The 16,826-nt window shown below is 39.9% G+C and overlaps 1 protein-coding gene across 3 annotated transcripts in view; it reads right to left on the bottom strand.

Moving 5' to 3' along the window:
* Nucleotides 1-12,191, bottom strand: part of LOC137973286 (ammonium transporter Rh type B-like) — a 14,540-nt gene extending 2,349 nt beyond the window's left edge. The window contains exons 1-4 of one of the 3 annotated variants that reach the window (XM_068820067.1): nucleotides 11,937-12,191; nucleotides 1,378-1,573; nucleotides 412-707; nucleotides 132-310 (exon numbers count right to left, since the gene is read on the bottom strand). In XM_068820067.1, the coding sequence (XP_068676168.1) occupies nucleotides 132-310; nucleotides 412-707; nucleotides 1,378-1,573; nucleotides 11,937-12,150 (885 nt within the window). In that variant the 5' untranslated portion in view covers nucleotides 12,151-12,191. Of the gene's footprint in view, nucleotides 1-131; nucleotides 311-411; nucleotides 708-1,377; nucleotides 1,574-4,327; nucleotides 4,747-8,717; nucleotides 9,007-11,936 lie in introns of those variants that run through there. The other 2 variants (XM_068820066.1, XM_068820065.1) reach the window with 2 other exon arrangements.
* Nucleotides 12,192-16,826: the final 4,635 nt, after the last annotated feature.

Below are 16,826 nucleotides of genomic sequence, written 5' to 3'. Positions count from 1 at the left end.
ACTGTTTTTCTTCCAATGGAGTAACTATGGCATAACGTATAAAATATATCAGTCTATGTTCATTCCTCATAATTCAATCTGAATACAAGAAAGGATAATGAGAGTGATGTCAAGTTGATAATGGTATTTACCATGCTAAGCCTCCATTTGCCTCCTGCTCTCTGGAAGACAGGCGAGAGAGCAAAAGTCGTGACACAGGCGGCTGACAGCGAGAAGTACGTGTTGATCACGGATCGATGTTGGGCGACGTAATCAGGAGCCACAAGGGCCGCGTTGAAGCTGGGCCAGTACATCCACAGAAAAACGGTACCTGCAAGGGAACACGGGGAAAATGTGACAACAGAACGGAGAGGTCCTTGTGGTTTGTGCGATCGTGCAAATGGGATGTTCAGAGGCGCTTGCCTCACTTACCAATCATAGCAAACAGATCCGATTGGTAGTTGGATCCTTCCTTAGGACTCTCCAGAGCGTCCTTTGTGTGAAGGACCCGAGACAACGCCAGTCCGAAATAGGCTCCAAAAGTGTGGATGATAATAGAGCCCCCAGCATCTGAGTACTTGAGAAATTCAACAGCGATCAATTCATTGATGCCATAGAAGACAACCTCAAGGAAACCGATGACCAGCAGCTGCAAGCGGCTCACTTTTCCCAAGACAGCTCCGTAGGTGATAAGAACCGTAGCAGCTGCAAATTCTGCTGTCACCAAACTGTGATAAAAGGAGAAAACAACACATAGAGTGGTTTTCAATTGAGAGTCGAAAGTAATTAGATAATTTCTTTGGTTTATGATTACTTCACTCAATGATTGAAATTCCTCCCTACTATCGAATGCATATGTCTTTAACATAACGTTGTCAAGACCGGGAAATATCAGTTTTCTGAATCAATAAGCAATTTAATTCGGTAGACTCAATGGCCCGCTACTTGACTATAGTATTTCCCTTTGGATAAGCCAACCGAAGCTCTGTTGTGTTTAGTCTCCACTCTTTCTCCTGTTTGTTTGTTTGTTTGTTTGTTTGTTTGGGTCCTTTGTTGCTTGATCTATTTCCTAAAGCTGTTAGCATGTTTGCTTTATAAGGTTGTGTCCTAATCTAGTGCTGGTGTTCCAAATCAACCACCCAGCCAAGGTTGCTCTAATTTGACTTCGCGCAAATCTTCGATTACTTCAGTTGAAGTCAAGAGCTCATGGGCTTAGAGTCTAATTGAAACCTTACATAGTTATTTAAGCTCATCTCCAACCTCTCCTTCTAATTCTGGTCCTTCCTCTAAGACCAATTTTTTTTTTCTTGTTCAGCAAACTATGGCTACTTTTTGCTGTTCCACTGAAAACCCCCATCATTTCCTTTTCTTTCTAAGAGACAAAGGCGCTATACGTACGTTTTTATACTAAGCTCAATGTGCTTGTGGCCCTCGGCGTAAAGCTGGTTGAAACAGCCAGATACTATGGTTCCCCATTGTGTCACCAGAGAAGCAGTAAAAAAGTTATATCCGACGGCTCCGTAACCGTATTTCTTGAGGAACGTCATCAAAAATCCGAAACCGATGTAGATCATAACGTGAACATCTTGAAACACTGTGAAAAAATTCAAAGCATTTATTAGCCCAATTTTAAGCCGTACGATGTGATATTTGGTACTCGTTTGGCTTGGTATAATTTCGCTTTTCTGATTTCCTTGAAAATCTTTCTCGCATCTCTCTCGAATTGTCAACCAATGAAAGATAGTTGCTTGCCGCGGTTTCCCGCGCTTACTTTGTTCTAAGTACTTTAACCTACGTCAACCAATAGGGAGCAAAGGAGAGAGATAAGAACGCAATTTCCCGCGCTTGGACGTCTCCGTCACGTGCTTACTGACGTTCTGATAGGTTCATTTGATTGCAAGCTTATCTAGTGGGTTACTTAACTGTTTTGTTTTCGGTCTTTCGGTCGACGCTAACATAGACTCTTATGCTCAGTTAATAAACATTGAGCCAATTTTACCACACTCCCAACAACAAAAAGAAATGCAGCAATTTTATTAAAACAGAATTAACAATCTAAAAAGAATTCCGGTCCCGGTACTCGATGGTTATATATGGATTTTAACCCTCGCGCATTTTTCAACCTATTGGAAATAAACGGGAAACAGTTTCGCACAACCAACTTCAAAGTGAATAATTTTTGTTGACGAATCAAGGTCGTGATGTTTATACCGTTTAGTGCTACCGACACGAATGAATCCCGAGCTAAAACCCGAGTCGAAGCGGCCATGCCAGTCTTCTTTTGAAGGCTCTTAGTACCAACAAACCATATAACTATGAACAAACTAAGCGGGGTCGCTCGCGAGATTTAAACTACAGTATAATTTTCGATCTGTCTTTCAATTGCCTATCCCGTCGGGGTGATCTGTGATTACACGAAGTGATCAGTGTTTTTCATACCAAATTCACATGCTTGATACAAATGAACGTTCCAACTTCTATTCTATACTTCATGAGTCCTACGAAAGATATTTCAACCCCGACGACCCCTCCAATAGCACAAATGGGGTTTCCCCCGTTAAACCTGCTTTGACCTGCTTTTGAGGATTATTGTCGCCCAGAAAAAGGCGGGAGTCACGGATCAAAACGTGCTTGCAGGCGGAACGAATAGATTTAGACATGTTTGCCTTCAACGAGACTCTCCATTACGGAGGTCGTCAACCTCGTCCCCAGGGTCTCTCTTCTTCCAAGAGAGACCCTGGGGACGAGGCTGGGATGTCGTAAGTTTAAACACAACCAAGGACTCTGATTTCAGTTGTTTTTTTGCTTGTTGCCAAGCAACTACTAGCTTATAGCCCTTTCTCAAGGGCGCACCTCACTAGTTGCCTTAACATAAAACCGTTAAAAACTGCGTGACGGAAAGTGTATTTCAAGCATTTCGATTACAAGGCTTTTCAAGTTCCTGACATCGTACCATCCTTGGCGAGGGTTATTTTGCGGCAATAAACTCTACGCATTTCGCCCCCAACTGTTCAACCCATATCAAATACCCGCCCACAGCCTTTCCCCCTCAAGCAAACTGTTGATAAACAACATTTTTATGATAGTTGAAATTCCTTGTCCTTACGTTTCGTGCCCAGTGAATCGATTAAATCTCAGCCAAAGGGGCAATGTCACTCTATTTCAGGGTGTTTAGGGGAAATCTTTAGTTAATCACGCGTTTAAAAGTCAAAAATGGTAATGTGGAATTCCTTTACTGATAAAATTATCGTTACATCAGAGACAAGATGATTCGGAGAAAAAACGACTTTATGCGGTGGATTTGCCATAAACTTGAAAAACTACGGGCCGAGTTTTCAAGATTACCCAAATGCAATCCGTTTCAATCTTGTCCATTTGTGTCCATCTGTGCTTCTTTTTGCTTTTGTTGTATTTCTTTCTTTCATGTTGTTCATCAGTGGTCATTCTACTGTGACTTTTCCTTATGTGTCCTCTTAAGAGGGGCTGCGTCACGCAAAATGATGTAATTCCATGACACCCAAATGCCCAAAAAGTAGAATGAAAAAATTGCAATAACCACTTAAAATTGTTGAACAAAATAAAAAGTCTCGACACTTGGAGTGTAAACCTAGCTGCGCGCCTTCACTAGATGCATGAACGAAACTGTAATTGAAAACAAACCAAGCTTTCCAACACGCAACGAAGCGTTACAATCCTTGACTCATCAATGTGCTATGAACCTGCGTTCTTTTGTATAAAAGCAAATAGTGATGCAGAATGATTAAATGATCATTGTGATGGTTGACACAGTAGTCTCCGCAGATTGACTTCGATATAATTTTTTTCTCTTCAATTTGGGACTCTTATGCACAAATGTACAGTCATTCCAAAAACAAACTTCACAGCATCATTAGAGCATTTATAAATTTCAGGTCTCTAGTTTGAAAATAATATTATTTCAGTATGCAACATACTGATCTGCTCCAATGTGACGGTTGTCTTCTGTTGACACTTGGCATAATGCCTTTATCCAATCGTTCAAACTGTTTTATTAAGCATTGCATTTCCTTGTTGTTGTTCCATTGGGCTCACTACCGGTAATGTAAGCAGGGCCAGAAAAGCGCTCAACAACTTTAAGAAACATTGTTTTACCTTTTAAAGGATCGAATGATATACATTGCCATTCCGAAAATCGGAAGTTTCTCGACGACTTCGCACGCTCTATCACGAATAGAATACGGCGAAAAAGGGCTTGTTAAAGAACGTTATTCTTGAGTAGTCACACAAAGAACAACATATTTTCCGGCTGCTTTGTCGAAAGCAATCGGCAACTTTCTAAACGATCTGTATTTGAGAAGTTTGAACTTACTTGGATAGTAAAGTGATATATCATTGTTTTTTTCTTTATTTTCTCCATTCCCTGGGGACTCTTTGCTTTCCGCTTTCTCGCCCTTGGAGGTTGGCGTCGGAAGCGAATGGTCTCCGTAATCGACTAACGCCATGAATAAAACGATGAGAATTATTTGGAACGTGATGCAGTAAAACGTAAACTTGATGTTTGTGCCATTGATGGGCCGTTTACAGGTAGGTCGGCACGTGGTCGTTTCTTGCGAAAGGAGATTCCTAGCGGTGGAGTCCAATTCGTCATCCGCCATCTTGAACAGCTAAGCTTAGAGAAAATCAGGTCTTTTTGTTACCTAGGCTTTCATTCGAATTGGCTTACAAATGAGATTACTCGACCGTGATGGACAACCGATGAGACCTTGATTTGTCATTTTTAATGTATTCAGATACAATTAACAATGGGTGAGTTCACGTGTCACTAACTAAAATATGATAAAAGAGCGACTGGACCCAGCTGGACTCTGGACTCTGGACCGTCAACCAAAAAAATTCAATTTTAAATAAAAAGCAACCAGCAAATTCACTTTCAACTTAAGCTTAATAGTTAAATAGATAAGCGACACCATTATCTGTAAGCTGGAGAACAGAAATTCGCTCTGACGAAGGGCTAACGCTCGAAACGTCAGCTTTTAGAATCTCTGTACGGTGGCCAATTTACATTATCAACTCCGTTGATAAAACCAAATTTTTGTGTACTACTTCCCCACCGACGCAGCACCACAGTTTCTTTAGAAACTACCCCTTCATTCAAAACGCAAAAGTGTTGCGTTGGTTTGGAACGCACGCATTCAACACGGCAAACTAATTTCGCTGTTATGTGTTGCTCTGGCTTTCGTGTTCATCGTATTTTATTTTGTCTCTGAGAATCCCATTGCACTGTTTTCTTAAACGAACGATTTACTTCAGATAGCCGGTTCATTCGTTCTTTGAGGTAGTCTTTATTTTAATTATTCTTCTTCTTTGGCCATCTCAGTCTTGACAGAAATAATACACAAACAGCTGTGGCAAACATCAGATATAAACGCATCATTTGAAAATATCTTTTACTTGACATTTCGTATGCCTCTGTATACATCTTCAGAAGTGACGGTTAATACAAAATTGGAGATTAAATGTGCAGGATCACTAACTTATTAACTATTAGCTATTATGTAAATAGAGGTGACAAAAAAATAATACATGTAATAAAGAGTAGACACAGCTTTTCCTTGCTGATATATTCATTTAAGGTCGGCTTTAAATCTCTATGTTGAGACTTCCCTCTGTCTAACCAATGGTCCGCCTACGCGATTGAATTCAAAGCATTCGAGAAACAGAATTAACTCAGTACACTTTACAAGTCTCCATTTGTGACATTAGTCAACAGAAGATGGGCTAAAACTCTGGTCAACAGTTCTGCTGAACTCAACTTCGTACCACGTTTACTTCACTTGTTCTGGTTCTAGTTTGCGCACATTCCCATCTTTGATCTATAGTCGCCTATGATATCGATGACTCTTGCTGTGGAAGTTCTCCTTGCTGCCAACACACGGCTTATTTTTGGTCTAGATATTCATGAGACTTTAGTGAGGACCGAGTGAAAATATTGAAAGGAAAACTACCACTCTTAATGCAAGCATACATGACGCCGCAAATTAAAGGCCATGTTACACGAGGCAATTTTTCTTGCAACTCGCAACGCAACGATGACGAATAAAATACCTTTCAAGTTGCAGAGGGTATGTTACACGTTGGCAACTTCTTTCGCAACTTGCAACGCGTACAATAACAAACAAGATCGCCGACGCGCTAAGTAGCCGAGATCTTGCGATTGCACTTTTGTTGTAGAGCTAGATAACGACGAGGACCTCGAATGTGATGGTAGGAAAAAATCAGTTTAGGTAAGACCGTGGCTTGCCAGAAGGGAAGAGAGAGGATGTTTTCATCAGGTAAGAAAATAGATGAGCCACTGATAAGTGAGGCTGAAATTTTGTACGGGTTGCTGGTATCACGAAAAGTCACGCAAAACAAAGAGAGTTAAAAACAAGGTCTTAAAAAGCTCGTTATTACATTCAGGATTTCATTTTTCATTTTGTTCTGCCTAGATAGCATTTATATCGTTGAAAAAGCAAGCAGTTTTGTAATTTTTAGGGATTTTTCGGGCTCTCGTCGTGTAAATAGATCACGCCATGTCGTGGTCGCCTCGGCTTAATTAAGTATAGTTTATGTCATAGTTTATTTATTTTCGTAGTTAGTTCAAGAGCTAGAAGCCGAGGACGAGGGAAGTTTCCGTGACTATTTTCGAATGGAACAGGAATATTTTTCGTTACCACTTAACTTCTTTTCATTGTTTACGACTGCCGCCATCTTGAAATCTCCCGCGAGCGAAGGATGAGCTCTGATTGGCCCATTCTGACAAAATTGCGTTACTCGCAGAGGGGATGTCACACGCAAGCAACTTGTATCGCAACGTTGCCAAAAGTAGAGGGTCGTTCTACTTTTCTCGCAACTCGCAACGCAACAATTGCAGTTGCAAAATGGGGTGTTACACGTGAATTTTTTCTCGCAACTTGCAAAGGCCATGTTACACGAGGCAATTTTTCTTTGCAACTCGCAACGCAACGATGACGAATAAAAAACCTTTCAAGTTGCAAAGGGTATGTTACACGTTGGCAACTTCTTTCGCAACTTGCAACGCGTACAATAACAAACAAGATGGCGGACGCGCTAAGTCGCTGAAAGAGGAGCTCTGATTGACCCATGCTGACAAAATTGCGTTAACTTGTCTCGCAACGTTGCGAAAAGTGGAGGGTCGTTCTACTTTTCTCGCAACTCGCAACGCAACAATTGCAGTTGCAAAATGGGGTGTTACACGTGAATTTTTTCTCGCAACTTGCAACGCAACGTTTGTTGCGATGCGAGTTGCAAGAAAAATTGCCTCGTGTAACATGGCCGTAAGTAACACGGCAAAAAACAGGTTTACATCTCAGGTCTCTACAACGCATTCTGCGCACATATTGAAAGCACTATTGTTTTGGTTTTAACAGAATATTTTGGCACTGGGGGGTACCTCAAATTTTTGGGTCAAGACGCACAGGTCAACCGCAAGAGAAGAGGCAAATTACTGGTTGACAGATATCTCGTGTACTATGGTGGTTTTTATAGATCGACGAGTGTCAAGGTTAAGAATGCCAAAAGATTTTTTCCTGGTCTAAACAAGTGAATTCATACGGCGTTTGTCTGGAATCCTCGACGAGGGATATCAAAAATTCAAAATCTCTCGCTTACAAGCTCCATATCCAGCAGAGAAAGTCTGAAAGTCACTCAAAATTATCTCTGCGAACACAGATAGTTTTTCCGTTTTATTTTCACAATTCTTGGTCCTTTTTCGGGCTAATATCCAAACGATTAAGTCCACCCAAATAAAGACCGAGCAAGTGTCTTTTAATCCTAGGGCTAAATAGCTTTGCCAAACCTACTAAGAAAATAAGAGACAGAAACTCGATACTGTATTTACTTGTTAATGAACAAAGCTATGGTCGTAACATGGAAAATGCGAAAAATGCCTTGGCATATAATATGCTCGATCAATAGGGGGAAGTTCTTCGGAATTATCGTGGCAGGGGAACAAAGGAAACGTCAAGTTTAATCAGATAAAGCAAATTGTCGGCTCTCCTTAAAAGATATTTCTAAAGTTTTAATTCGCAAACACAAAATAATCATGTATCCCTGAATCAATGATGGTTCATACGTTTCCTCTGCGCCCGCCTATCTCGCTCTACCTAGAGCTCTTTCTCTTTTCCCTCCTCATGTTGATTCGGGTCTACAACTTAAGTCTCTGCATTCAAGTAGTGATACCGAAACATACCGACAAGAAAAAGATCGATGTCCAAACAACATATATACCGAAGTACTTTTTAATGCATTGCAGCCTCTGGGAAAGTCAAGTGGTGTAACATGACGATCCAATAATATCCTTACAACTTTACGGCCGTCTTTTGATAACGATGCAAATATAAGATAACACCTTTTAACGTAATAAAGCAGGAACGAGAAGAACGAGGCATGCAACAATAGACGCTATTCATAAGCATATTAAGTGGCCGGGTAATCTGAAATCTAGCCGTAATAAAAGTTCAGGGTTACAGAAAATTACGCCTAAGATAATGTCAAGTTTGATCGCCTGAAGCTGACATTAGTAAAATGTATTGAGTAAAGCGGACGTTCACGCGGGCCAAGGAATACACAAGAACACGCCCGATTGCAATGTCATCGCGAAAAACACCTTTCATCGTGCAGCACAGTAAAAACGTCGCAAGATCAATGACAACTGGAAACGCTTGCACCAAACTTAAAAAAACAAGAGAAATTCTTACTTGGGTAATAAACGGTGATGTCGTTGTTGGAAATTGTATCCGACGTGTTCTGGGACACTCCCGTTGCATCTTTACGATTATGAGGTGGTAATGCGTGGTTGGAATAATCTACCAGCACTGAGAATAATACAATCAGCAGTATTTGAAATATAGAGGCGACAACGGTGAATTTTAGTCCCATTCTTGACCTCCGAGGAGCACTGATGGCTTACGAAATGTTGGGTGTGCGTCGCAAGCGTTGCCGCGAATCGAATGATGCGCAACACCTCAAGGACGCCCACTTGTAGAAAAGTTAATTTTGAAATTTAAGGCTCTCATCATAGTTAGTTATGCTCTCATTGAGTGCAAAGTCCCAAGATCAATTACGCGATGAAAGAGAAAATGACATTTCATTTGAGTTAAAGCAGATGTTTTTTTCAAACAAAATATTTTGGTCGCCCCGTTTACAAAGCGAGCTTAACAAATCATCTAAATTTTGTTTCTTTCGTTCCATAATGCTGATTCGCCTCCTTGTAAATAGACTTTTTTTCTACTTGTAAAAACGATGGTTCTTATCTTCATCAATACAAGACCTTGGAATCAAGGGCTCTGAATGTTGAGGCTATCGCATCAGCTCATGTCATGCAATGATACGAGAGGAAATCTCGTAATTGGAGTCTCCATCGGAAGCTTTTCATCCATAAAGATATCTTTGGGAAATGCCGCTTTCTCCTTGATTTTGTAGCACTTTTCGTTTAATCCCCACGCGTGGCATCTCGCACGTGTTTATTTCGATGATTTGAAGTCGCGAGTTTAAAGTTCCCATCTGTGGTTCAGAGGGCCACAGATAGCCTTCTCTCTGGCCGATTTTCGGTTCAAAGGTTGTTTACTGATGGCGTTTCAGTGTTATCTGTCATTGCAAGATTGGACCAGACACAAATACCTAGTTCCTCCCACTCTACCTTTGATCAAGGATAACGCCGTACCCAACCCCAGATACCATGTGAAACAGACCATGGCGCGTGTAGCTCGAAGATAGTACTTGCGTGACAAAGGGGAAGACCATCAACCGTCACGCATTACGTCGAATCGTAGTCATTGCCTTGTTCAAGCCTATTTCATTTTTGAGGGCAGGTCGATTGATCTTAACATTCGTTGAGAAACATCTCTGTACGGTACAGTTTTTCTTATCTTTTTAGCATTTGTATCTTATCTTTCATTTCATATAATCAATCAATCAATAACTCCATGCGTAGAGCCGACTAGATAAACAAGGGCTCGCCATCGCAGGCGGTCCAGAGCAAGTTCCTCCGCATCTTTCAGATCGACGTGCTGGTGTTCTAGGTCATTTTACGGCGACGTCCATCCACGAGGTCTCTTCCAGCCAGAGGCTGCTGGATCAAATGGCTTATTGTAAATGTTATATTACCTACTTCCTGTATTACTTCACAATTTAAGTGCTCGAAAAATGCCTCGATACAAGCTCCCACTGAATCCAATATACAGAAACTCGCAGTTACTTCATGTCGTATCAGCTCTTGTTTTTATATTCTTTGTCAAAATGATGCCAAACAAATCCTCTTTCACCCGTAGCATCTAACGTTACGTACAACAAATTAACAGAACTTTGATCTTTAGAGGAGCAGCCGCTCCGAGGAATGACTAAAAAGAGTCAAATAAATAAAAAGCTTGCTTCTTGCAGTTATTCACTAGTGGAAAAAATATAGACTTGAACTAAGGCGAGATGTACGCGACACTCTGGGTATTAAGCGGCTACCCATGTAACAATGGACAAGTGCCGTAGTGTAAACACCTACGAGTTTCTTCGTAACATGCTATAACATACCAAAACAAGGTTTTAATTTATTCATTTTAAGAATACAGGCATTTCTTCAGTCAATACAAATCAGAACGAAATGCAAATCTCCAAGAGTGGCATTCAGTTAACCTTAAAACCATGCCCCGTTGAGCAGGAAGACATTTGACAGGGGTGTTGAAATTACACGTTGGGTTCTAAATCGTGACAAAATAAGTTGAGGTTTTTCCAGACCAAAAGTTTGCTCTTGTTGTATCACTATCAGCCAACATCACGACGGAAACTCGCGTGTAACTATGCGTATTCCTACACGTTACAATGTTTAAGTTGACTTCTCAATTTTCTTCTGGCATATAGCGGTCAGTAACATGAAAAGATTTTCAGGAATAGCTGTGCGATATTTCAGACTTACTTTCAAACATGATTTACTGTTAGTAGTTGTTACATCTTCGGACTTTGCAACAAGATTCCTTTGTTGTTCTCACTGATTGGCGCCTTTTTCGAATAGTACACGCCTTGAAAAAGTGATCAGTCAGGCAAGGACGTGTGACTTGCCCATTGCCTAGGCGGGTATATCGTCATGTGATTGTGATCGGCGTTTTTTGTTTATTTGTTATCTACAGCATAGCGGAGAGTGACAACACCTCGAGGTGAACTTTGTCCTCGTTCTTTGTTGATACGTGTTAGTGTTTCTTAGCGTAACAGAATTCAAAGAAAAAAACGTTCATACATCGCCGCATTAATAAAATTGACACAAACATCAGACTTTTAGTGCTTTTCTGTATCAACTTTGGGTTTGGACCGTTTGCAGCTTTTCGGTCTCGTTCATCCGTTTCGTTTATCAGCGTTTTGCCGAATAACTGGCTGAGTCGATTCGAAAATAGATGTTGGACCAATGTATGTTCTGTGGTTAACATACGGGAGCGAAAGAAATACCATTTCAATTAATGTGCATATGTTTTTTACTTAAGGAATTAAGATCCTAGTGAGGCCAGTGACGTGAGTTGTGGAAAAACTGAAGTCCTCTTTCGGCATGCAATGTTTTCCTGTGCTTTCGCCTCTTCGCATTCAAATTTATCAAAGTATATTTCAGTTCACTTTGTTTGAAATAACCACAATTTTCTTCTTTTTTCTTGGGGCGCTTATCTTTTCACAAAAGCTAGCAGGATCATTCCAAAGCTAACATATTTAAGCACTTTGTAACATTTTTCTCTCGTCTCTAGTCCAGGAGAATCTTATGAAATGCTGCAATCACTGTGTCAGAAGTATCCCGTTTGGTTTGATAGACTTTTTGAACTTTTTTTCAAAGGTCAGAGATTTTTTTCTTTGCCGCCAAATCTACACTTCGTTTTCCTTTCTTGCTTAATGGCCATGTAAAGGACGCGAGAAAACTGGGAATAGTACGACAGGAACAGGCTACTTACTTGGATAGTAGAGTTTGATGTCGTTTTCTACCGCGGTCGTCGAGGGTGGGGAAGCAAGCTTTCCATATTTCGTGGTGGTAGCAAAGAGTATTAACAATACTAATTGTAAAACAGCCGCTACAGCAGAGAACGTCAAGGTCATGTTTCGTTGCGTCGGTGGACGGAGTTCTTTTCGAACCAACGGTGTCGATTCCGTAGAGGATGAAGGAGGCATGAGATCTGGAGCGAGGGATCCCTGTAGTGATAATTATAACTGAGATTATGGCAAGTTCGGTTGGAATTATGGACCGAATTTCAAGTGAGAGACCGTGCGAAACACATGAGCGAAATTTAATCCTAAGGCGGGAGCCGGAATGATGTAAATACGTTAAAGAAGCCTTTCTGTTCGCGGAAGCTCGTGTTTAACACGTAAACAAGAGTGACTTTTCAATAGTCATAACATTCCTGTATAAAGAAAGTAAACTGAAAATCCTGTGCTGCTAACGGCAATTTTTAATATTTTATTCACAACCAAGTCCATAAATACATACATACTTTATTGACTTTCCTCGTGGAGGATTTTCAAAGACAATGATAATTCAATTAATTACATACAGCTAAAAAGAATGATAATTCACAACGATAACAACCTACTACAATAAAATTTAATAGAAGTATATATGTATTAATTAATTTAAAAACCTGTAATTAAGCACTCTAGGAAAATATTCACGCTGAATGACATGATAAAAATTAAGAATCTGTAAAATCCTTGACCAGTTTATGTTTCAGATTGAAATTAAAGGCAGATAGCTCTCCATGGAGTTCCAGATACTGAATATTCTATAATAAAACTTCCTCTGACAACTAGCAGTCTTGAAAAGTGGAATTTTCAGCATCTGTGAATTTCTCGTGGTGAACATTCCACTTTTCAAGACTACTGAGTGGAATGTTCACACTTCCAAGTCATTCCTAACCTTTGCTTATCTGAGTAATCACGATCCACTCGTTTTCAAAAGAACCTATTTTTTTTTTCAGGAGTGTTGAGGTTTAAACTCTTGTTCTAAGGCCATCGTAGCTTGATTAAGAAAATAACACAAACGGCGTTGGAACACAATGTTTATCACCGCTGGTTGAGGTTTAAATTAACCAGCAGACTATTGAGTTACAAACATATCTCGGGCAATGACTCTACAGAATTAGCATATGGAGGCGGGCGTGTATTGTTGTTATATGACTCGTTCTTCAAATGGTGCCTCTCTACACAATAGTGGTTGGGTATTCTGCATGCAGTTACTCCAATGAGAAGAATAAACAAAGATAAAATAAATGTAACGCCAATTTCATGCACTGAAGAGTGGTTTAAGGCTCGAATCAGCGCCCAAAAAATAAAGAAAGAAATTACAAATAAGAGCGTTCGGCCTCAGGAAGAAACAAAGTGTATTGGCTTTAAATTTATGACCAAATTAGTTTCTCTAGATGATGATCGAGATACTGCGATTTGAGGCGCGAATAAGCTTGTAATCGTTATGCTTTGTTACTGTAAGACCGAAGTGAAATTCATTTATTGACGTTCAACGTCAGCCTCAGTTTTGACAGGTGTGAAATTCTTCAGAAGTAATAAATTTGATCATACATGCCTAGGAACGACCTTCAACTGATAGCCGTAAGCCCGTGTTGTTATGCTTTTATCTCAAGCCGAAGTGAAAGTTCATTTATTGATGTAGTTACTTTAGCCTTTTCACATGTGTAAAATTGATCGAGACAAATAAATTTGCTCATACATGCCTACGATGGATATGACCTTCGAATGATAGCTGTTGCCCGTGTTGTTCAAGTATTGATGATCTACTTTAGCCTTATGACGGAAAAAAATATTAAACAAGTTATTCTAATTTGAACGTGCAAACTAACTAACCGTTTCATCATTTGACATGTTAAAACTGTGCGAAATCATGGTTTACATCAAGGCTCTTTTATTTGTTTGTTTGTTTATTATTTATTTGTTTGAGCAGGTCCAAGTTTTGGCAGCTATTCAGCTGATGTGGACCTGCTATACCCATCCATCCATATACACACATAGCCTTATGACGGAAAAAAATATTAAAGAAGTTATTCTAATTTGAACGTGCAAACTAACTAACCGTTTCATCATTTGACATGTTAATTAAAACTGTGCGAAATCATGGTTTTCATCAAGGCTCTTTTATTTGTTTGTTTGTTTATTATTTATTTGTTTGAGCAGGTCCAAGTTTTGGCAGCTATTCAGCTGCACACAGAGGACAGCCACAACACCGGGAACTTCATCCCCTACTCTTTTCGAATAGTGTGTAGGTTCTTTAACGTCCCACAGGGAACTAATGAACATGGAAGTGATTTGTGAGACGGCACCTCTGGCTTATCGTCCTTATCCGAGAAGACTGAAAGTCTAACCATTTGCGAATGTAATTACAAAGGCAGCAATTTTTCCTCAGTTATTTAAAGACCCTGAGTGTTGGTCCGGCCGGAGTCGAACTCACGACCTCCCGCATGGCAGCCCGGTGCTCAACCGACTGAGCCACCGGTGCGCCGTGGTTACAAAATTTCATTTTGGCCTTTTTACTTCTCTTTACTTCTCAGTCATTATATATTTATTTTATTTTCCCGCTACGGCAACGCCTCGTGTGTCGAGGATTATTTGCCGATTTGAGATCAAAGAAAACATGAAACCATTGTTTTTTTTTTCTACAGTTGTATTTAATTAACTTGCTTTGGTGAGACGAGGTGTAAGAACCTGTAAGATAAACTCGGCTAACAAAACGATTTTTTCTCTCTCACTCACCGCTGTGTTAATTTACATTTTCCTGATATCTTCGTTACAAGATTCATTAAAGCCCCTATCGAGTTACACTATGTCAAAAAAACATTACGTCACAGAAGTTACGTAACCATTGGTTATGGAGTTAATTAGATGCACGCCAATGTCAACAATCGTCACGAGGTGTCCCCTTCTCGTCTCTTCTGCATAACTGCAACATCACTTGTGTCTCGGAATACAGACAACCCCAATTGCTGCTCCTCAGGTAAGGATACACAGCTGCTACAAGTGTAGACATGTTTGCTTTTTGTCTTATGCTAAGATTTACAACCCTTGAAATAAACATCAGCTGTTCAGTAATCCGTTCCGATACTCATTCACGTCAATTAATATTTCCTATTTCCTTAGAAACGTCCTTGAAACGTGGTTCCCCTACATTTCATCTTGAAAATAAACACAATCAATTCGTTGAAACTCAAAGTTCAAATGATTCAAATAATAAGCAAGATTTTTAATACAAATTTAGGATTGAGATACCAGATGTATTAGAGAGCGTCATAAATCTGTTATTTGTGTTGTCAAATCTTAAAAACAAGACAGACGTAAATTTTTGACAAGTTGAATACTTTTAAAACTTCCTGTGGTCACCTTGTGGTCAAGGTGAATTGTATCTGGTGAGCTAATAACAAAAGCACCATGCAACACGTGAGAAATGCTTATGTCACGTACGTTGAAAAGGATTTGATTTCCTCAAAGTCAACACTGTAAAGATGAGGCCGAAATAAACACGTTTCGGAAATGTTGGAGGAATTTCCAAAGTGTCATTCAAAAATCGCCGATTTGAGTTAATTGTGAGAAATCTATACACCAAATGTTCTGACCTTTTTTTTTTAGCAAAGAAAGTAATGTGTCTTACAGTGAATATTCATGGTTTCATGATAAGGCCACCCTCTTGACCGAAGTTCACCGGCTGATGCACCATGTTTTTGTTTTTGTTTTTTTTTGACTGACAAAAAGATAATAGAAGCGCTATTTTTTTACTCCTATAAAATTGTGGAAACAACTATTTACATACGCTGATTTTACTCGTGTTCGTCATATTCCCTTGTGACCTGTATACTTTCTCTTGGTTTTTTAGACCGGGCCGTGTGTTTGCTACCGGCTACGCCAACCTCATTACCAATGGTCTGCTTCTCAAATACGGATTTTCTTTAGTGGTATACGTAAAAATGACACTTTCGGATTGGATCCGGCGGACGAAACAGAGAATTATCTAACTAAGTTACAAATCCCGAAAATCCCTTTGAGGCCGGTCGAGGTTGCTCAAAGTCTGGTTAGGACTAACCGTTGGTTAAGAGGTAACAAAACCAATAGGTTTCCATGGTATTTAACGCTTGCTTTGTTTCAAGCAAGTATGAACGGGTCTTACGAACACAGTTCCTTTATCAAAAAGTATGCATTGCTAAAAAATAATGAATAGTTTCTTGGAAACTTTAATCAAACAACCAATTATCATAAATCTCAGCTTAAGTTCCCGTGACAACCTTATTGCATCCTCTTATCAGATGTTGTGGTTGGGCAGGAAGCAATGTTATGTTGTGGGCGAGCTTATGCGCACGTATGGATACTTCTGCGTTAATCATAAAGGCCAAAATACTACATTATCCATAAACCAGGGATAAAAGAATTTTTTGGAGTGTGATTATACATGGTCAAATCTAATTGAAAACGTGGCACTCACGACATTCAGGGTATTGGTACGTCACTGAAAAGACTTATTCTTGGGTAACGCCTATTGGTTTGGACAAAAATGACCTTCACTCCCTTTGGGGCTGGTTGCATGTGCTAAAGCCTCTTAAAAGTGTGAGAAGGTCACGTTGCCTATTGCTGACAAAGGTGTCAAAGCTGCAGTATCGGCAAAAGGGAGGTGTTAGCTAATGAGAAGGCTTGTTCGTTGTTATCTCTGGTTCAATGTAATACGATAGTTTTTGGTATTGAGCATCTTTCTTTCCCAGATTTCTTCGAGTTTGCCAATAGTACTGACGCGTACAAGAGCTAACCACGACTATAAACTTTATCTGAAAAGAGCAGTTTGTAATTGTTACAATATTCTT

The sequence above is a fragment of the Montipora foliosa genome, chromosome 10 (assembly GCF_036669935.1).
Source record: "Montipora foliosa isolate CH-2021 chromosome 10, ASM3666993v2, whole genome shotgun sequence".
NCBI classification, from domain to species: Eukaryota; Metazoa; Cnidaria; class Anthozoa; order Scleractinia; family Acroporidae; genus Montipora; species Montipora foliosa.
The sequence above is the reverse complement of the archived record's forward strand: the minus strand, read 5'-3'. Positions and strand labels throughout refer to the sequence as shown.